At 40.8% G+C, this 23,144-nt stretch overlaps 1 protein-coding gene across 2 annotated transcripts in view; it reads left to right on the plus strand.

Annotated features, from left to right (window-relative positions):
- PDGFC (platelet derived growth factor C) overlaps positions 1 to 23,144 on the plus strand; it is a 388,567-nt gene that overhangs the window by 235,077 nt on the left and 130,346 nt on the right. For both annotated transcript variants that reach the window (XM_073644913.1, XM_073644921.1), the window contains exon 3: positions 2,394 to 2,574. In XM_073644913.1, the coding sequence (XP_073501014.1) occupies positions 2,394 to 2,574 (181 nt within the window). The remainder of the gene's footprint in view (positions 1 to 2,393; positions 2,575 to 23,144) is intronic.

Here is a 23,144-nt window from a genome sequence, read left to right on the forward strand (position 1 = left end):
ACTAACACATTTTTTTCATTAAAAACAGCACTGTAATCATGTGCAAAAAGCACTTTATATAGTTATATTGTAACTGCTCATTTATACATAGGGTTGTGCTTCATTTCATTTAGTCATGGTTGTTGCCGCCCACGCAGTTTGAATGATGTTCCCGGGGTTGCTCCGACGTCACTTGAATCCACCTTGAAATCTTGCGCTTTTGCAGTGTGTATTATAGAGCCGTGTTTGCGCAGTATCAGCCGGCAGCCACTCTTGCGCTGTGTCGATCTGGGAGCTCAGAGAGACAGAGAGACATTGCAGCACTAACAACACACTGGGGACAGTTTAGATACTAAAAATAACGTGACAGGTTCCCTTTAAATAGATATATATCATTTATACTATAGAGCTAGTAGTAACCTAAAAGATCAAGGTGGCCAAATCTATACAGTAAATACAGTAGTTTAGTAAGCAGCTGTGCTAGAAATGGTTAAATGAAGGTACAAATAGGAGTAATTAAATGGTGCTGCATTTGTGGCTGTCATTATTGGTACCTACCTACTGAAATAATACCTAAAACTTATAAATAAGAAACAGTTTACATAAAAAAGAGAGCAGTATTTTTGGCACAAGTTAAGATGGGGGAGAGCTCTGATAAAATGCAGCATACCAGAGGCTTTACATAAATAGCACAGCTGTGTTGGCACGGGGAGGAGAATTGATTGGCATAACACTGCAGGTGGTTCATGGATTATCGAGTGATTACGCCTGGAATATTATGGCATGAAAGAGTGGATTTTGAATTAGATTGCTGAGGAGTCAATGGAGGATTTAAGGGAAAGGGAAGACACTTACTACAAGTGGATGTTTCCTCTCTGCTGTGAAGAACATTAGGATCTGCTAAAGTGACCATATAAAATAGTATATTGAAAGTAAATATTATATTTAAACAGGTAGATCACATAAAGCTTAAAGGAGTTTAGCATAAATGAGTACACCCTCTTTGAAAAGTAAGATTTTAATCAATATCTCATTTTACAAATGTACAAAAGAACAATTTCCCAAATTTTGGCAAAACTCAGATTCATAGAACATTTTTTTAACCCACAACATGAAATTAAAGTTAAAGGGAACCTATCATGTAAAATAACACTATTAACCTGTAGATATGGGATTAATCTGCAGTTAATAGCATTCTGACATCATGCTGCTCCCATACTAAGAGCTCCGCTGCCGGAAGGAAATTAACTTTAATCCTCCAGCCAGGCTCGCTCTCTCAGCCGCAGGGGTGGCGCCAGCACAGCTTCAGTCACTACTTTTTGACCATCTCTTTTTACTGCTGCATCACACTGTTGACTCATGTGATCTATTCATATACCCAAGTCTTTTTCACACGTTCTGTTGCTTAGTTCTATTCCTCCAATGCTGTATATGTAATTTTCATTGTTCTTGTCCACGTGTAGAATCTTGCATAAGATGAAATCCCATAGATTGAGGGGGTGGTTAGACCTGACTATATGTGTATGATATACTTATCTCTATCTACTACACAAATTGATGACTTTATTTTATATTGCAATTCATCTTTCCAACATTTTTGTGATCCATATCTGTTTACATGAGCCATCACTTTTTGGGCCCAAATAAGCTGCCACCTTAGGGCCCAAGGGGCAAACGCCACAACACAGATGTGAACAGAACTTTAGTACCTACAATCAGCCAGTATTTCCTACTTGGTTATATTGCAATCTTGTACATTATGTTGTACTTCATAAAATAAGTTAAGAGAAGAGCATATCGGGACTTTCATTGTAGCTTACACTTATAGGGTTCCCTAAATAGTAATTTTACAGCTGCTCAAAAATTATGCTATCATTAACGTTTCTGAGATCTGTTGGTGTTTTGGGGTTGAAGACCATGAAAACTGAAAAACCTAACCGGGTATTAAATCTTTTTGATTGTGTTCCATAATTATTGTGAGATTCCAATAACTATCAGTAAAACAGGCTTTACCTTTAAAAGGAATCTGTCATCAGGGTTACAACTCCACCCCAAATTGGTTATATGTGCATGTAGCTATTGCAAAGATAGGTCCAATTGACTGACTTCAAGCAAATGGACTGCCAATACAGCATCAATATAGCAGGGTGGGGAATAGTGCTGGGGCGAGCAGAGGTTTGGGAAGTGCTTCCATGCATTCAAAGCACTTTAGTCTCATTGATTTAAACAGCAATTTCCAAGTAACAGAGGAATTGACTGGCTAGTTAAAGGTATCGATGGATTCGTTTTTGCAAGAGTTTAATTCACATATAAACAGTTTTTGAGAGTGAAATCTTGCTGACAAGAAGTCAGAATTTGGAAACTTAGGATTGTTGTCTTCAGCAATGACATGACTTTACCCTTTCTTTAAATAGGTATGACTTTGTGGAGATTGAAGACCCTAGTGATGGGACAAAACTTGGACGCTGGTGTGGCTCTAATGCAGTGCCAAGCAAGCAGATATCAAAAGGAAACCAGATCAGGATACGATTTGTATCGGATGAGTATTTTCCCTCTGAACCAGGATTCTGCATCCATTACACTCTTCTCACCCCGGTAAGCAAATTCCACTGAGGCTCAGTACTGCAATTAAAAGACAGCACTGAGCGTTCTGTAACCTGATCATTTTTAGGTCATAAGCTTAGGGATCTGAAAAGCCCCCAAAAAAGTTAATGAAAAGCAAACAACTTTCTTCAGAGTGCAATGTATTCCTTTCAAGCAAACTAAATATATACCCAGGTGTTTCACTTTGCTGATTTGGGATGTGTCAGTGATTTGAGTTTGTGGTCAGTCATGTGAAAATTCTTGCATAACTTTGTTTTCCCACTTTGCAAGGAAATTCAATATCTGTAAATTACATTTGAGTTTTTTGGAAAGTAATATCGCCTGCAACAAACAGTAACTGCCAGGGTATGATTTTACATAATACCGTATGATTATATGCAGATGGAGCTATTTTGAGCTCATTTAGCACATTTGTCATAACTTTTACCGATGCTGTACATAGTTCACTGTAGTGGACCTCTAATGTAGATATCTCCTCTATCACATGGAAATGAATTACCCATCCAAACATTAGGTAGGTAGGCGTCATTACGGGAATTGTGGGTAGATAGTGCACATCAGTATTACATAGCTGTACTCTACAATCACCATACATGACTGGTGGTGACTTGACCTTATTTGTACACCATATTGTGGTAATAAGTGGACACTATGTAGCCGTATTAGAAAGGTTAACCTCGGCACTCCGGGTGGATGGTGGTGCTCAGCGGTGGGATGGATATCCAGACAATAATGTAAGAAAGACCCCGGCATTTCTAAGTTGCAATAAAGAAAATATTATTGATCTGTCAGCGTGTCATGTACAGGGAGACCACACTTCACAAGATGGCCAATGTTCCCGTCCTCCTGGACCTTGATCACCGCCTGTTGGGATCAGTGTGGTGGACGCTCAGTGGAGATGCCCACTCAAGTGTGTACTGCCGTCCTCTCCACTGAGCGAAAACCTCATAACATAACATTTTCATATAATGTATGGCAATATTTTGAGAGAAAGGAGACCTATTTTCTTAACAAAAATTTGTCTTATCACACAGTTAATCTTTCACTTGACAACATACGTCATCTTATAACATTTGCTTATATATTTCTCATACGTTACATATTGTCAACATATTGCATATCCTTGCCAAATGATAGTGATCATTCATATTACACTTATGGACAAGGTCTGTATCTTATTAGAAAAGAAATGTATCATATTTTCACAGTGTAAGAGCTCATGCAGACGTCCGTGGATCTCGGTCCGATCACGGACCGTAATGCAAGGACTGGCCGCAAGTCTCCCAACTGGAATATAACAACTTCATTTATTTCTATGAGACTGGCTAGCTAGGGTCGGGAAACCCACAGCCAGTCCATGCATTTGATTAGAAGATTGGAGTAAAATCCACAGACGTCTGCTTGAGCCCTAAAACGTACACCAATTTTAGGCAGCAGAAAAGTAGAAAAAAATATCTCAAGCTAATTGTAACATCCCTGGCGGCATGCTTGCATAGTGCACCACCTCCTACTATGCAAGATCGCAATCTTACCTGTCAGTCCAGCCTGCAAACCTTGCTCCAGTTCATGCTGTGTGCATGTCTCTTGTCTGATTGCTTAGGGTGGCTTCCCGGTTACTTCCTGATTCTTATAGCTGCTGTGGGCGCACTACTAATGCGTCCCCAGCCTATTGCTGTGAGTCACTGGATATTTAAAGCCCCTCCACCCAGAAGGAGGTGCCTGAGCAACACTAACTATCAGTGTGCTCCTTGCCTCTGAGTTGCCAGGTCTTGTCTTGTACCTTGTCTGTTTCTGCCACCCTGGGGGCTGCATACCCAGGCCTGTTGTCTTGTCTGTTTCTGCCACCCTGGGGGCTGCATACCCAGGCCTGTTATCTCTGACTTCTAGTCTGTTTCCGCCACCCTGGGGGCTGTATACCCATTCTTGTTCTTGTATCTCGTTGCAGTAGCAGTTCCTGTCTGAACTGTATCTTAGCCTGTTACCTGTTTGTCTCTATGTCTGTACCTTCCCTTTTCCTGCAGTATCTGAACCTGCACCTAACTCCAACTCGGTGTCTCTGTACTTCTGTTTGTGAGTTTTGTGTCCACTCGCTACTTCATAGTAAGTACCTTGTGTGTATCTGGTTTTGCTTGTCCCTTTTCCCTTCCTTCGTATCTACCTCCTGTGCTCTAGCCGTCTTCCTGCATTTTCCAGTCTGTTCCATTTGAACAGAGCCCTGTCCTCTGTGCCTGCAGCTTCAGCCCTGTTCTGCTCTGCCTTGTCCACCGCACCTGCGGTTTCGCTCCGCTCTGTTTGCTCACCGCGTCAGCGGTTTCCCTCTGCTCTGTCTTGCCCACTGCTCCGGCGGTTCCTCTCTGCTCTGCCTTGTCCACCGCACCTGCGGTTTCGCTCCGCTCTACTTGCTCACCGCGTCAGCGGTTTCCCTGTGCTCTGTCTTGCCCACCGCTCCGGCGGTTCCTCTCTGCTCTGCCTTGTCCACCGCACCTGCGGTTTCGCTCCGCTCTACTTGCTCACCGCGTCAGCGGTTTCCCTGTGCTCTGTCTTGCCCACCGCTCCGGCGGTTCCTCTCTGCTCTGCCTTGTCCACCGCAACTGCGGTTTCGCTCCGCTCTGCTTGCTTACTGCATCAGCGGTTTCCCTCTGCTCTGTCTTGCTCACCGCACCAGCGGTTCCTCTCGGCTCTGCCTTGTTCACCGCTCTGGCGATTTCGCTCTGCTCTACCTTGTCCACCTTACCTGCGGTTTCGCTTTACTCTGCTTGTCTACCGCATCTGCGGCTCTGTTCCTGTCTCCCAGTCTGTACTGGACCCTATCCAGCCTACTCTCCAACCTGCTAGTACCTTCCTGTCTGCTCCCCAGCCATGCTTGCCAGTATCTCCCTGTCTGCACTCCAGCCGTGCTTGCCAGTACCCACCTGTCTGCATACCAGCCGTGCTCGCCAGTTCCCACCTGTCTGCATACCAGCCGTGTTTACCAGTGCCCACCTGTCTGCATACCAGCCGTGCTTGCCAGTACCCACCTGTCTGCATACCAGCCGTGCTTACCAGTATCCCCCTGTCTGCATACCAGCCGTGCCTGCCAATACCCACCTGTCTGTATGCCAGTCTAACCTGCCTGTTCCTGCATTCCCCGGTGTGGGTCAACAGCTGTGACCGGGGTCTGACCTGGAGTAGCACCTGGTCCCTCTGCTCGGTTCCTCCTTGGTTCACTGAGTCGATTGAGCCGCCGTGCGACCTTGGTCGGATTGGGTTGATACTTAGTTACGCCCCTCCAGGCACTCCTCAGTTCATGGTACATTGGGATCACTAATCACGCTCACGCCAGTCAGTCCGGGCACGAGCGTAACACTAATTATGGCATCCCTGGTGGTGTAAGGAACTGGAGGGGTTAACAAACTAGTGCCCTCTGCACAAATAATACTACTTAAATTAACATGACTAAAGACATTAGTAAAACATTCTGTATGCCTTGATGCTGAATCAGGATGTGTAATGGACAGATGCAGCAAAGCTGAGTATGTAATTTGGAACAAGTCCTGTAATGTTGGCTTACATCCTATCCGAACATTTCATGGTGTAAAGCAGACTAGATACAATTTAACAAGTAGGGAAAAACTTGGTCACTTACAATATAATTGGATCTGAAGAATATAAAAAAGGAAATTGTACACTTACTAAATATAACCTTTTCAATATTTTGCTGTATTTATGTGCCACCATGAAAGCAATATATTTCTGGTGGGGGGGGGGGTTGTCCATAAAATTGCAGCCATGTGAACACAAGATCACTTTGTTTATTGGGATTTTAAAGACCTTATCAACAGCGCTGAACGCCCTGACCTATGATCTGGCCAGCAAATACAACCCTATTAGCGCCAGCAGACTTCACATAGCTCACCATCCAGCCATTGCAGTTTGTTGTGCAGGACTTCAAACGGATGAGAGCATCGGAGGCGGAAGAAAAGAGGGACAGTGGAGCCCAGCCTTTATATGTGCTGAAAAGCTAGCCCAAAACTGGAGAACGACAATTCTTAAAGAGTTTCCACCATTTTAATTTTTATTATATAAATCAATAGTACACATGAAAATAAGAAACTTAGCAATATAAAGATAAATCTGCTTCTCTCTCCTCCTGGACTGATCTTTCATTCTCAAAATTCCCAATTTACAAGTAAAATTTGCCTTCAGTAACTGTGTTCCACAACTGAGCACAGTTCTCTGAATGACGGGCAGAGCACTTCATGAGCTCTCCGCTGCACTCAGGATATCTGGCACTGCCGGATCCTGACTTAAAACTATAAAAAATAGACTATTTTTATCAAGATTTTTTCTTACTAAAAAATACATTAAATACTTTAAATATAAAACTTATTTATGGTACAAAGCAAAATTTCTTTCACCTTTGTTCACTTTTAGTAGGTGTTTTACATTAGTATTTGTGGGTCAACATAGAGAAAACTTTAATATTAATAGCAAAGCCACAGAAAGAGGAATTAAAATTCCCCCAAACATTCAAGGATTAACACAGCAAAAAATGACAACAGTATTTACCTGCTTAGGTCTCAGAACTAATGCACATCAGGATGCAGCAAACACACTTAATAAAGATGGCGGCAACACCGGTGTAAAATACTGATGAGACAACCACTCACAACCTACCAGTTCATGGAGGGTGTGATTGCCTAGTATTAAAATTGCACTTGTATAGGGGGCTGGTCACACACAGGTAGTGCACAGTATCTGGTTTACAGCTTATTAGTGACGCCCATATTATTAGATTAGGCGGGCTGCCCAGCACTATATAAGTGCACCCCAACAGGACAAACATCCTAGTTTGCAAGTCCAACATTGATGGGCTTGCCTGCACCCTGAATAAACATATGATGTTTAAAAAAAATCTCTCTAATAAACCTTAGGTCTTGGTTGATATTTACTTGGACCATGAAAGACATACATGTGAAACCAGCCTAAGGCTATGTGCCCACGATGCAGAAATGCTCAGAATTTTTTCCTAAGCGTTTCTGCATCTCCCTGGCAGAAAAAAACGCATGCGGATTGTACATACGTTTTCCTGCCAGGGAGATGCGGATGTGAAGCGTTCTTCACTTGCATTTCCGCATGCGGGTTGTCAAGCGATTTTAGCATCACTTGGAAGTGCTTGTCAACTTGGTCACACTATATAAATCCATGCAAACAGCATGGATTTATATACTGTGACCTAAAGAATGTCAAAAAATAAAAAAATAAATCTATACTTACCTTCCGATGGTCCCCGCAGTCTTGCTTCACCGTCCCGGCTGCCGGCAGCGGTGGATTGAAGGACCTGCCGACGTCAGCGACGCGTAACCCGTTACATGACTCGGACGTCAGCGCAGGTCCTTCATTCCATAGCGAACTGCCGGCATGCGAGGAGGAGCGCAGCACTGGCCGTCAGAAGGTAAGTATATATTTATTTTTGATTTTATTCTTTTTTACAGTTTTCTGTGGTACCCGGGTCCGGAGGAGAGTCTCCTCTTCTCTAGACCTGGGTACCATCCGCACATTAGAACACGTGGAATGCGCATCTACATATTCAGTGATGCATAATCCATGTGGTCTAATGCAAGTCAATGGCGGCGAAAACGCAGCAGTTCCACAAAATAATTGGTAGTGCTGCGTTTTTTTCCGCAATGATAATCTGCAGCGGAAATTTCCACAGCATGTGCACAGCACATGTGGATTATCATTGGGGAACATGGCAGGCCTTCTACCATGCGTTTTTTTAAGCGTTTCTGCAGCGTTTTTGCCGTCGGCACACAGCCTTAGACAGATTCCAATACTTACAGTATTACAGAGCTTCCCACAGAAGTCTCATAATGACCAGGAGCATGAAAGATCTTGGTTTGATGGGGCCACTTGTTGAGGAAAAGCACTTTATGACCTACTATTTTCTACTATTTTCTTCTTAATATACTGTATGTAGCCACAGGAAGCCTCTCCCGGTGTATGCCAGCTTTATTCTATTACTCTGGTTACATCATGATCATCATTTTTATGCATCTACACCAAGAACCTTTAACAATGAGCAAGATGTTTTCTAATACAAACCCACTCCACCTAATAAAAGCTTTATTGTTCTTACTTATGCGGTAATTGTTGATCAAAAGACTGCGGTTGCCAACAATTAAAATAATTGATGTTATTATTAACATGCACATTACGTTGTGCTGAAGCTGCAGCTATTTCTAAGGAATGGTGAGCGTCTGCCAGGACCTTCAGTTTCTTATTATGGGGAATAAAATAATAGAAAAATGGCAGAAGAATATATTGTGCTGGATGGCTAATGTGTGCCAGATAGTTTGTGTGTCTGGTGTGCTCTCCTGCCTCCTTTCTCCCTCAGGGCAATGAATAACAGCTTGCTGATATCTATCTTTATGCACAGCAACCATCAATCACTGGGAAAATGGGGTGGGTAGATCATTTTCCTTTTGAATACACCGAACTCATAAACTGTATGTCCCCGAATATCTCTGATCGCTCCTATTAGGCAAAGAGGGAATTTATTATTGATTTATGCCAGTTTTAAGTCATAGAAAAGTCCAAAAATTTGGCGTAAATACTGTAATTTATTCTAATTTATCTACTCATATTATGCGTATATTGAGATGAACCAAACTTATTATAAGGTGTGGGCCTCTAAATTAATGATGAGATGGAAACTGTATAGGGAAAAAGAGCGCCCAAGAACATAGGGTGATATGTCAGCAATAGGTCGTGCTCACCTGAGCGATGATGTCAGCTGCAACTGCCCTGTGACCGGGGGACGAAATCCTCTAGGAAAGTTGATCAGAATGGACGGTACACGATAAAGTGGGCTGTACTGCTGAAATGAAGTATCTTCAGCCAATAGTGAAGTAACGTTTCTTTTACTCCACAACGTGTTTCGATGCCGGACCGGCGTTTTTATAAAGTGTAAATAGGTAATATTGGTTTTATACTTTACAGATAGATGCCAGTGTGGCATTGAAATGGGTCATGGAATAAAAAACATTACTTCATTTCAGCAGCGCAGCCCACTTTATCGTATATCATCCATTTTGGTCGAAATAAATGTTGGTGCATTTTACTACAATATATTTTGCTTTAACGCGCTTTTTAATATTTTTGCTAATGAGAGCAGAACTATCCCCATACCCTGCTGACTTTACATAGGGCACAATAAGTCTGATGACCAGTCCATTTACAGGTTATGTATTTACACATTGTGGTTATATAACATTTTTTGACTGTGATATGCCATCATATAACCTCAACTTAAAAACACCTTAACAGCAGACCTTCCAGGATATCTGACCTTCCCCTAGCCCACAACCATATGCTGGATTCACACATCCGACATTCATGGGTGTCCTGAACCAAATTCACAGCTTCATAGGAATATATGAAGTTGTCGAGTTTGGGTCAGTAGACCCAAGGCCAGTCTACACATTGAGGTCCATACCTGGACCATGAATATCGGAATGTGAAACCGACCTAGCGCACACACGATTGTCAGCTCCTACATTTATATTATGGAATTATCTGGGAATAGTCTAATTTCAATGCTGGGTTATAATCAGGGATGTAATGACTGGCAATGACTCCAGTGATCTTATCTGGGTTAGAAACGTTTAGACGGCATTTCAGATGAAGTTGACACGATTTTATTTATACCATGTTGCAGCCCTACATAAATGGAAATAATAGCTTAAGCAGATATTTGACCTGAAAAGACTTCTTCATTAGGCGATCACTTTGAATTACTGTCCAAAGTCGACTTTCCCTCACGTGCCTATGTTTACAATCTGCCTACAAAGCTCTCTCTATAAAATCCTGACAATAGAAAGGAATTGAGCCATTTTACGGTCATTCTTCAGGGGTTGATTGTTGCTTTATCATCCGTTCACTGTCTTTTAGTTTTAATATGATCCTGATGAACAATAATTTTGTTTCCCCAGCTTTAATAATATCTTTCCCAGACCTTTTTAATTAGCATAAATCCCCCTTGTATATCTGTTTGTCTGGGGATAATAGTGTGGAAATGCTTTCATGCTTAGGTAATGCAACCTGCAACCTACAGCGGATTGTTGGAGCGTCAACTGTGAAAATGTGCTTCAACTTGACGACTGTTCTGACTTGAGACAGAAATGGCAATCATGTATTAAACAGAATGCCACTTCTGAATAGAACCTGAACATACATGGAAACATTTTTTTTCATATGTAGACTTTATATTTTACCAATTATTGGCACACAATTGATGTCTATGATGGCAAGGAAAGCTCAAAGTCTGAATAAGTGTTCTCTTAGGATATTTGTAAGATATAAATATTGGCGTATACTGTCACAGTAAAAAATTGCAAACGTTTTACAGGATGGAACATGCGAACTATCCTAGACCATAATGATCTGTTCCTAAAGATTCCAATACAGTCACCTTCTCGACCCCTTGTTATGTGGCACTATGAAATATCCAGATGTTCATTTGCATTGCAAATTCAACAAAGCAAGTCCTCAGCTATATACAGTATAGTGCAAGTATATGGGGTTTTCAAAATCTCATACATAAAAGCCAAAAAAAGCAGCTAGGAAATAGGAACATGTTGTGGAATTTCCATATTTGCAATACTCGAAAACTGAGGATTTTGTGGACCTTCCCCAAGAGCTCATGCATATGACATTGCTTGCTAGGTGTGTGCTGCCAAACAGTCTCCAGTGGGTGCCAGATAAGGTGAAAGTATCATTAAAGAAGTCATAGAAGAATGCTTGAAAAAGAAATGCTTATGGGTGCCAACTATGAAAACATTTGACGTGGTTTCGGACTGTCTAGTCTAGGTTTATCCTAAATGCGGCACTAAGGAGACAGTACATGGATTCCGACAACTCTTAAAATGGCTTCCACCAACTCCACTTAGCAGGTCCCAGAAAATACTTTCATGTTCCGCCATCTCATCCTTCTTCTCTGCCAGATCTCTAAAACTCAACATGGATAAAACAGAGTTCATCATCTTTCCACCCCCTCATTCATATCCCCCATCTGACCTATCCATCAACGTCAATGGCTGTTCACTCTCCCCAGTCCCACAAGCTCGCTGCCTTGGGGTAACCCTGGACTCTGATCTCTCCTTCAAACCACATATCCAAGCCCTTTCCACTTCCTGCCAACTCCAACTCAAAAATATCTTCCTAATCCGTGCATTCCTTAGCAAAGACTCCGCAAAAACACTAGTGCATGCCCTCATCATCTCCCGCCTCGACTACTGCAACCTCCTGCTCTGTGGCCTCCCTTCCAACACTCTTGCGCCCCTCCAATCTATCCTAAACTCTGCTGCTCGACTAATCCACCTGTCCCCCCGCTATTCCCCGGCCTCTCCCCTCTGTCAATCCCTTCACTGGCTCCAAATTGCCAAGAGAATCCAGTTCAAAACCCTAACCACGGCATACAAAGCCATCCACAACCTGTCTCCCCCATACATCTGTGACTTAGTCTCACGGTACTTATCTGCACGCAACCTCCGATCCTCACAAGATCTCCTTCTCTACTCCCCTCTTATCTCCTCTTCCCACAATCGCATACAAGATTTCTCCCGTGCATCGCCCCTACTCTGGAACTCTGTACCCCAACACATCAGACTCTCGCCTACCATGGAAGCCTTCAAAAGAAACCTGAAGACCTACCTCTTCCGACAAGCCTACAACCTGCAGTAACCACCGCTCCACCACATTACTGCATGACCTCCTCTACCCTCACCTACTGTATCCTCACCCATCCCTTGTAGACTGTGAGCCCTCGCGGGCAGGGTCCTCCCTCCTCCTGTACCAGTCGCTGACTTGTTTTGTTAAGATTATGTAAATGTTTTTGCTATGTATATCCCTATCACATGTAAAGCGCCATGGAATAAATGGCGCTATAATAATAAATAATAAAATAATAATAATAATAATGTTCATAAGTGGAAAAGCCATATCAAGACCTGTGGGACAAAACCCAGGAAAAAATTAGCAGGTAGGGTAGAATCTGTCATGCCAAGCAGGAGGCGTAAAGCTGGGTGGTGAGCCAGGTGCCCAGCAGACGAATCGGACATTCAGTTATTTTGATGACAACCTGGGCAATAAAGGTATTTCTCAATTGACCATGGAGACATGCACAGACGTAGTGATCTCAGAGTTCTCTTATTCTTAGGTGTGGTTTTAGCCTGTGCACTATCTAGATCTGAACTATAAGGACATTTTTAACATTGTCGTCATGACTTCTTGACTTCCAGCATTGAATATATTGGTACTGTGTAACTGTGGAATACATTAGCTATAAGTAGGCCGTCTGCTCACCACCTGCTTTCTCTTAACTGAGTTTGGCTGGTTGTGCCATCCACAGATTATAAGGCCTGCTAGATCATGTTTCAACATATTTGATTAATTGCAAGGAGAGGTGTGCACAGTGGAGCCTAATCGCTCTTTATAATTAAAATGAATACACCTGTGATTTCCTTTGATCTTTGAAAAGCTGCCATTACCATGATTTTTTTGTTCTACAATGGAAATGTAGAGCCCATTGCATCTAGTGTGCAAAAAAAGTAAACTAATGTTATAATAAAGATGTGTACCCTTGGTCAAGTTCCCCAACCTCACAGTGTCTATTAAATCCCTTTGATAGTTTTCCAAGTCTCCAAATTGGTGAGCAACATGGAAAAAGGAGAAAAATACTGTTGTATGCATAAGGGTATAATGACATTAGGTTTTTATAACATGTCAGTGGTTCCACTGGGGCTTCCGATCAAAAGCCCTGAAAATTATGATTCTTCTGGAACCCCTGATGGGGCCATTGACTCCTTGTGCTGTGTCTGACTTCCATTTTGGTAATGTCCACCTTCTTGATGCAGATACAAAAGTATGGTCAACTGTATTAACAAATATACCCCAATATAACTTGATGACAGTCCCACAGGCCTACCTGGGCTCTGTTGAACTCAGTTTGTTACTGCCAACAAACTCTGTTAAAAATTGTATGAAGATGCCATTTATTCTTTTGATATATAAGAAAAGAAGGTCTTTACATCATGTGCTGTGGGCAAGTCTTCCTTGACCTAGAATACAGCAAACTCAGAAGAAAGAGGCTGTTATCACTATGGCTTTGTAGAAACATGATTCAATGTTAATGAACTGAGAAAACCTAATTTACACCTTGATGTCGTCTTTAAATAACTTGAGATCCTAACATTACTGTTACTGAACCTAAGTAATTTCTCACATCTCAGCTAAGGCGTAAAAACATATCAGCTACGTTATTTTGACAAAATAATTAAAAATTAGTCGTCTTTTATCTTACTAGACACAAAAGCTGACCCTCAGGCACAGATTAAAATGGCAGCGAAGGACTTGGAAGATGATAAGCTCAAAGCCACAAACAGTGTAATTCATTTTTTTCAAGCTTAAACTGCAGTGTTCTTTCATTTTTTTAACTAGTGTTTAGCACTTAAAGGTGGGAGTAAGTCTGTGTGAGTCTGAGCTGCGTCTGGCATTGTATCACTGACAAATGTATGACCACTAGAGTGAAATTAAATTAATTTGGTTCAAAATGACCTTTAGTGATGCTTCTGTATACAGCATGAAGACCTTACAGTATAAAGAGGGATCCAGGATCATGATTAAGAGTGGAAACACCAAAAACACGTTGATCGCCGGGTCGGTCTCTGACCATCCAGTCATGCACTATGCACATGTCTCATACCCTGTTTTGATATGATTTTAACCCTCACTACTTGATTGAATTTCATTCACCAATAAAAGAAGATTTTATTCCGTGGAGCTGGATCCCTCGTTAGACAAAGACGTTTCTCTGTGCTTCAGAACTACTTGGACTTAGATGGCGGTGAGTTGCTTTTTTCCTTTTGTTCATGAAGACCTTATACTGAAAGCCATACTATAGACATCTGGAAAATGCACCTCATGGAACTCTAACAATAGCTCTACATGGAGGTGTTTTTTTTTATTATATTCAATTAATTCTCTATGAAGTCTTGTGTTAAATGGTAATTTATTTATGAAAGCACCATTGAATAGCATACAATATGGCCCTGTTGGATAACTTTTAAAGCCAATCCATTTGGAAAAAATTATCAAAAATTCATGGAACTGGAATTAGAGTTTTGTGGTTGTGCCATCTGCCTCCTTTTGACAGTCACTCTGTTTTGGCATATAGTATGATGTCTTTTTTGTATCCCCAAACTATACTTCCAAGTTGTTTTTTACCCAAGAATGGACCCCCCCATCCCCTTCCAGAGAGGGCCCCTGTGCAAAAACAGCAGATGGGCCTTTTGCTTTCCAGTAGCTCATCATGGTGCAACCCTTTATTTGTGTGAAAGTAGCTGCCTGCTGCTTTGGAGGTGAAAGTGTACCCCCTTACCTTTTGAGTCCTTGGGCGACTGTACAGGCTGCACCAATGGTATGTCCACCCCTGCCACCTTCCAATGTCAGCACATGACTTGTGACATCCTTAAAAGGGGCTATCTTTCTGGCATAGTTCATTAGCTCAGTTCATTCTCTCACACTTCATGTGCCATAACAGAAAAGGGGACTTTTTCAGCTGTTAAAGGGAATCTGTCAGGTTTTTGATACCTGATCTGAGAGCAACATATTGTAGGAAAAGAGACCGTGATTCCAAAGATGTATAGTTTAGTTTACTGGGTGAAGCAGTTGTGCCACAATCAGTGTTTTTAGATGTAGCATAGCTCAGAAATCTAGCCCCACCCACACCACAGCTTTCTGTGTCCATTGTATAGTGACAGTGAGCTGTTAATCAGAGGAGGGGGTGTGGTCGGATCACAGGGCACAATGAAGCTAGTCTGGGCAGTGATAATCTCCTGGTGATAAAACATTCATTGTATGGAAACGACATACAGCCGAATAAGTGAGACATCCCTGAAATCTGTCTCAGCCCCTACTTCATGCTGTCCTCATATTATATGGCAAAAAACTGCAGACATATGAGCCTAACCATCAGCCACCTCCAAGCACATCAACAATGCAAGAAGGGTAGTAAGTTTTCTCCTGTCTTGAACCACTTTGGACCAGGCCCTGAAACCCAGATTGAAAAGTATGTAAGAGCAATTACAAAAACAACCAAAAAATTGTCACTGGACAACCTCTTTAAATACTCTATTGTTGTTCTACTTAGGACATATAGGTTGAGCATAATAGTTTAAAAAAACTCTACCATGCAGATATCACAAATATTTGATTTATTATTGTAAATTGCTGATATTTTTCACAATAATCCAATATCATGTGTCTAAAACATACTACAGACAGCAGCTTATACACTATACTACACTGCTATGTTCTGTACAAGCGAGTAGTTACAAAATTGCTGGTAACCAAAACTATATATAATGTTGTTGAAATCACAGTGATTACCCAATGCAGTATATTCATCCAGACATTGCATACTTGGCACCAAACATCAAACAAGTTTTGGCAGCGAGTGTGTTATTCATCTCATAGAAGCAGTGTTCTGTTCTATGTTCTGATTAAAATAATTTTCACTGATATGAAAGAAGTGATATACATTTATTTATGAGGTGCCCTAAAAAGTTCTCCTTAAAAAAAAAAGAAATTAAAACAAATCTTAAAAGGTTTCAGTTTATACCTAGTATAACACAGTCGTTTAGGAGTGAACATGTTTCACTTTGAATAAAATTATCCTTTTTTTCAGAGAGTCAAACAGATATAATAGTGCTCTGGTGTGTTCTCACATCCACAGAATTCTCAAACCTCAATAATATAGTAAAATGAAGCACTGGCACTTGTACTACCATCTAAATTGTAAAATGTATTCATATGAACATGAATATAGAAGTGAGATATATATTAATGACACTAGGAACCAGAAAAAAGGGAAAAGTATTGATTGTAAACAATATCGGACTGGGTTGGCAAAGGCCCACCAGTAACATTGATTCTCGGGGCCCACTGTTCGGCTACATGCAAAAATAACCTGACCCTAATACACAAATTTATTTTTGCTTCTGTATATTAACTATTCAATTGGGCTGGTCAGATGAACATTTTTTTCACTTATCGAATCTGCTGTAGTAAGACAACTCACTCGGCTGTTTTCAGAAGTAGACTCAGGAATGTTTTCGTTTGCAGGTTTATTTAAAACGGCATAAAGCACTGCAGGTTCATCAAAATAAACACGGCCTTGCTGGTATAACGGCAAAACAAAAGATAAACGATAGCACAGTCATATACATGTGCGATTCGTCCGCTTCAGTTGCAACACACTTCAGCTCCTCCTGAGCTGAAGTTCCACACAGTCTGAAGACTTCCTTCTCCAAACTCACAACAGAGAAAAAAAACAGTGACTGAGCATTTGACTTCCCCAGCCACACATCCTTGAGGTGGAGATATGGTGAATAACCTCCCACCCTTCACAATGGTCATTCATAAAAAAACACTCCCTTTTAAAATGGTGGTTTAACCCCCAACACATAACATGCTGTAGAAAACTTCTAGGTTCAGTTCACTGAGGCTAGTCGTTGCAGTGAAACATATCTCCACTCACATATATCACCAGTGACTCTGTCACACTGCATATGAAAAAATCACAGCATCCACTAGTTTCTTCCGGATGTTGGGTCAGACTCTCCCATTTAAGTCTATCTGTGTGCAGAAAAAAAAATGGATCACATATGGAACATCCATATAGCATCCAATTTTCTTATGGATACATTCTAATTCATTAGCATAGAAGAATGGAAATGGTCTTGTAAATTATTAATAACTGGCACTATAAAAAAATGAATAGCATGCGGATGACAAGTGAGAAAAAAGTGGTCTGAGTTTTCTGGATTAAATAGTGAAGATTTATTTATACATTCTTAAAGCAGCCAAATCTCCATCCAATCTGGACAGTCTGATTATACTCCTTTGTAAGTAGATATATGCAGCAAAGAGTATTTAAAACCAAACTTTTATTAGATGTATTAATTTAAAATAGCTCCCACGCTAAACACACACAATAAAGATAATAAAGTGCTCACAGAGACAGTGCTCATTAAAAAAATCACGATCTCATGCAAGAGATTCCAAGACTCAAATCAGGGTCTTCAGCATGGAGACTGGCGATTCAAACACATGGTTAATTACATTTTCCTAATATAATATAAATAAAGTGACCCCAATGAAAAAAGCCCTCCCAACGCGTTTGTGCCATAATAACAAGGCCTCATCAGGGGAGTGTACTTGAGGATATCAGGACTCATCCCATTTTCTGACCTGGCAGCACTCTGTACAGTCGTTTCTGAGTTGTATCTGCCACTGCAGCACCTTATGTCTTTTTTCTACCTATTATGTTTTTTTGACACCCCATATGTATTTTGGACCTTGAGTTCTGATATCCTCAAGTACTCTCCCCTGATGAGCCCTTGTTACTAAGGCAGAAATGCGAGGGCTTTTTTCATTGGGGTCACTTTATTCATATTTATAAGTAACACTTGGGCACTGCTCTTGTTATAGCGCAAATAAGCAGGACACAACAGGGGAATTAGGAACATTTAATGAATTCTGGGTTTGGATCGCCTGTCTCTGTGCTGAGGACCCTGATTGGAGTCTTGGAATCTCTTTGAGTGAGATCGTGATTTTTTGAATGAGCACTGGCACTGTGAGCACTTTATTATCTTTATTGTGTGTGTTTAGCATGGGAGCTATTTTAAATGAATACATCTAATAAAAGTTCGATTTTAAATACTTTTTGTTGCATATACTCTTGTGCTCAAAAGTTTACATACCCCGGCAGAATTTTTCCTTTCTTGGCCTTGTTCCAGAGAATATGAATAATAACAAAAAAAACTTTTTCTCCACTCATGGTTATTGGTTGGGTGAAGCCATTTACTGTCAAACTACTGTGCTTTCTCTTTTTAAATCTTAATGACAACCAAAAACATCCAAATGACCCTGATAAAAAGTTCACACACCCCAGTTCTTAATACTGTGTATTTCCCCCTTTAACATCAATGACAGCTTGAAGTCTTTTGTGGTAGTTGTGGATGAGGTTCTTTATTTTCTCAGATGGTAAAGCTGCCCATTCTTCTTGGCAAAAAGCCTCCAGTTCCTGTAAATTCCTGGGCTGTCTAGCATGAACTACGCACTTGACATCTCCCCAGAGTGGCTCAATGATATTGAGGTCAGGAGACTGAGATGGCCACTCCAGAACCTTCACTTTGTTCTTCTGTAGCCAATGACAGGTCGACTTGGCCTTGTGTTTTGGATCATTGTCATGTTGGAACATCCAGCTTCCAGGCTGATGAGTGCAAATTTGCCTCCAGTATTTGCATTTGCTGATAACATGCTGAATTCATCTTTCCTTCAACTTTTACCAAGTTTCCTGTGCCTTTGTAGCTCACACATCCCCAAAACATCGGCAATCCACCTCCATGCTTTACAGTAGGAATGGTGTTTCTTTCATCATAGACCATGCAGCCCATTTTCTTAAAGTGCTTCTTTATTCTGCATCTTGAAACAGCCACACCGCTAGTTTTCAGAGAGTCCTGAATTTCAGCTGATGTTATTTGTGGGTTTTTCTTTGCACCCCGAACAATTTTCCTGGCAGTTGTGGCCGAAATTTTTGTTGGTCTACCTGACCGTGGTTTGGTTTTTACAGAGCCCCTGATTTTACATTTGTTAATCATAGTTTGACTGCTGCTGACTGGCATTATCAATTCCTTGGATATCTTTTTGTATCCCTTTCCTGTGTTATACAGTTCAACTACCTTTTCCCGTAGATCCATTGACAATTCTTTTGCTTTCCCCATGACTCACAATCCAGAAACGTTAGTGGCTGGATGAAAGATGCAAGAGTCTGTCTGGATCCCAGAAGCTCACTCAGCTTTTATGCACACACACTGATTACAAGCAAACAGGTCACAGGTGAGGATGTTACCTTTAGAAGCCATTCAAACCCATTGTGTCAAATTCTGAGCATGTTATCAGGCCAAAATCACCAGGGTATGTGAACTTTTGATCAGGGTCATTTGGATGTTTTTGGTTGTCATTAAGATTTAAAAAGAGAAAACACAGTAGTTTGACAATAAATGGCTTCACCCAACCAATAAGAAAAAGTTTTTTTGTTATCATTCATATTCTCTGAAACAAGGCCAAGAAAGCAAAAATTCTGCCGGGGTATGTAAACTGTTGAGCACAACTGTATATATTGTTTATACATTCGTATCAACCTGGCCTTATAGAGCATATATTTCTTTTTTTTTTTGGCTATTATGGCTTATTCAAATATCAGTGATTTTTCTTGTATGCAATATACAGTTTCATCACTGTTTCTTATCAGAGTTACAAAAGAGTTTGGTTTGAGTGGCAGTTTTTACCATCAGATTTTGGTCAGAGTTTCATCAGTTTTTCTGCAAAAATTAATTAATGGAGATTTCTCAAGCTTCCCATACCAAACAGTCCATGAAAAATGGGCAGCGCTTGGATGGCGTGCGAGTGTTGTCCGATTTTTTTTCACAGGCCCATAGACTCGAGACTTGGACCAAATTCGGATATGTGTGTGTGATTTTGTGTGAACTATTCAGTCCGCAAAAATACATGGACATGTGAACAGCTCCATAGACTATAATATGTATGCTACCTATCTGTGAAGATTATGGACTTGACTCGTACTAGTAAAACTGACGTATGAATGAGCCATCAGTGTTAATGTTTTTAGGATATACCTTTATTACTTCATATTCAAATCAATAAATGGTATATTTTAGTTGGTAGTACATGTGCCAGTGTTTAATCTTACTATATTACTTAAGTCAGACTTTGAGTAATTTTTGCTGGACTGCTTAGACTAAAAGATTCATTTCCTACAGTCATATGCCTATTCATAATGATAGGTCACTGCACTGAAAAATTCTACATTCTCATCGTGCATAGGTCTAGGGGCCAGTGCTATTCTAAAAATAATGTTCTGTGAGAAATTGTATAAATATTTCAGAAAAGATGGAGGACAGATGTTTTATGTAAAACAATGGGTCATTATGGTCTGCTATTCATATGGCACAGTAATACGCCGTGCAGTTTTGAGCTCCTGTTGGGATCTTTTCAGCTGGAGAATGTGATATTTTTGTGATTCTGTTTTCCTCATTGAGTTGTATCTCTTTTCTTTTTTTTTCTGTTTTACTATAAACAGAATTTGGCTGCTTCCATGTTACTGTAATATTTAGTTTCAAATTATGGCTACAACATTAAGACCTTTGAATCAATTAAACCAAAGTTAGATCACTATGGGTTTCTACAGTGATCTAAGCTCAATTTATTTGATCTGCTCACCAAATTCTGTGCATATTAGGTATGTAAAAATGACCTCAAGTATGCCTTCAATTGTATAGCAAAACTAGTATTCTGCATGTGAACAATATAGTTTACTAAATCACTTGTGCTGCCATTCTTGCTTCTAAATACCATCAAGGACGGTCTGTGGTCTATGCTGTCCTCTAGGTTTTTGTCACCAATGTTGGATCCAGGGCTGTAGAATAACAATACATGCTACAACACTCGCTCTTAGAGATGAAAACCTAGGGGACAGCATCTACCACGGTCGGTCTATGATGGAATTTAAAAGCATTGTAATTGACTTAAAAAACAGTTATTGGTCACCATCCTGCACAATAATCGTTTTTATGTACAATTGGGGGAATAATTTAAGGAACTTTGTATTTCCACTTTGTTAAACATAAAATGGTGCAGTTCTCAGTTGGGCTCAATGACCATTGTTAAAATTGTCCCACCATTTTTTAAAGGGAATCTGTCAGTAGGATCAACCCAAAGGCTGTGTGCCCACAATGCGTTTTTAATGCGTTTCTGCAGCGTTTTTGCAGCTGCGGAAACGCATTAAAAACGCATGGTAGAAGGTCAGCAATGTTCCCCAATGATAATCCGCATGTGCTGTGCACATGCTGCGGAAATTTCCGCTGGGGATTATCATTGCGGAAAAAAACGCAGCACTACCAATTATTTTGCGGAAATGCTGCGTTTTTGCCGCCATTGACTTGCATTAGATCGCGCCAATTCCGCAAGACTGCATCTGTACTTGCATAATTGGTGCGTTCTAATGTGCGGAAGGTACCCGGGTGTAGATGAGAGGAGAGTCTCATCCACACTCAGGTACCATTAAAAAATCTGTAAAAAAAAGAATAAAATAAAAAATAAATGTATACTTACCTTCTGGCGGCCCGCGCTGCGCTCCTCTTTGCTTCCCGGCACTTCGCGATGGAATGAAGGACCTGCGCTGACGTCAGAGTCATGTGACGGGTCACGCGATGCTGACGTCGACAGGTCTTTCAATCCACTGCTGCCGGCAGCCAGGACGGAGCAAGACAGCGCGGGCCATCGGAGGGTAAGTATATATTTATTTTTTTATTTTTAAACACTCTCTCGGTTCACACTATATAAATTCATGCAGTTTGCATGGATTTATATAGTGTGACCGAGTTGTCACAAGCACTTTCCAAGTGATGCTAATCGCTTGGAAAGCACTTGTCAATCCGCATGCGGAAATGTCAGTGAATAACGCTACATTTCTGCATGTCCCTGGCAGGAAAACGCATGTACAATCCGCATGTACAATCTGCATGCGTTTTTTTCTGCCAGGGAGATGCAGAAACGCTCAGGAAAAAATCCTGAGCATTTCTGCGTCGGGCACATAGCCTAAGCCATCTACAAGTGCTTAAAATAAAAAAAAGTTAATAAAAAGTTAATTTATTTGAGTGCATTGGCTGTAAGTCATAATCATCAACATTAACAGAAATAAACACTTGAAATAGATCACTCTGTTTGTAATGACTCTACATAATATATGAGTTTCACTTTTTGTATTGAAGAACTGAAATAAATTAACTTTTTGATGATATTCTAATTTAGTGAGAAGCACTTGTAGATGGGCATGTAGATCATAGACAGCTGAATAAAATGATAGATTTATATCTGCGATCCAGTGTTTAATTCCAGAGAAAGCCACTTTTTCCTTATACTGAATGTAAATGAGCCGTTCAGAGCTATGGGCCAGACACTGATCTCTCTGAGAATCTGCCTCCAGGTATTATTTTAAATAAAAGGGGACACTACTAGTGTGATGTGTAATGGCTGCTCTCCTGATCTCACTGCAGAGCTGTGTGTGATTATACCTGGCACATCTGCTGATTCCTCTGTGCTTCAGCTTTTATCTCATAGTCAGCCAGTGTTGCAATACAGCAGAGAATTGTGAGAGCTGCAGCAAATCTGTTTGTAAGGAGACAAAGTTTAGTTCTGCTGTTCTGTCATAGTTACTTGTCTCACAATGGTAACTCCCCCTTTCATATAAAATAATCTCTGGAGGCAGAATCTCATGTACAGGGTGTCAAGAGTGGGAGAAGAAGGTTGCATTGACAATCCAACACAATGGGCAGCACTTTGAACACATTTTATAAGTGAACATAAACTTGTACAAAGGGTACAAATATAGTGGGGCCATTCTTCATCAATTGAAACCTCAATGCCACTGGATATCT

This window comes from Phyllobates terribilis, unplaced genomic scaffold (genome assembly GCF_046119375.1).
Source record: "Phyllobates terribilis strain yellow unplaced genomic scaffold, ASM4611937v1 Scaffold_1__5_contigs__length_1240528914, whole genome shotgun sequence".
NCBI classification, from domain to species: Eukaryota; Metazoa; Chordata; class Amphibia; order Anura; family Dendrobatidae; genus Phyllobates; species Phyllobates terribilis.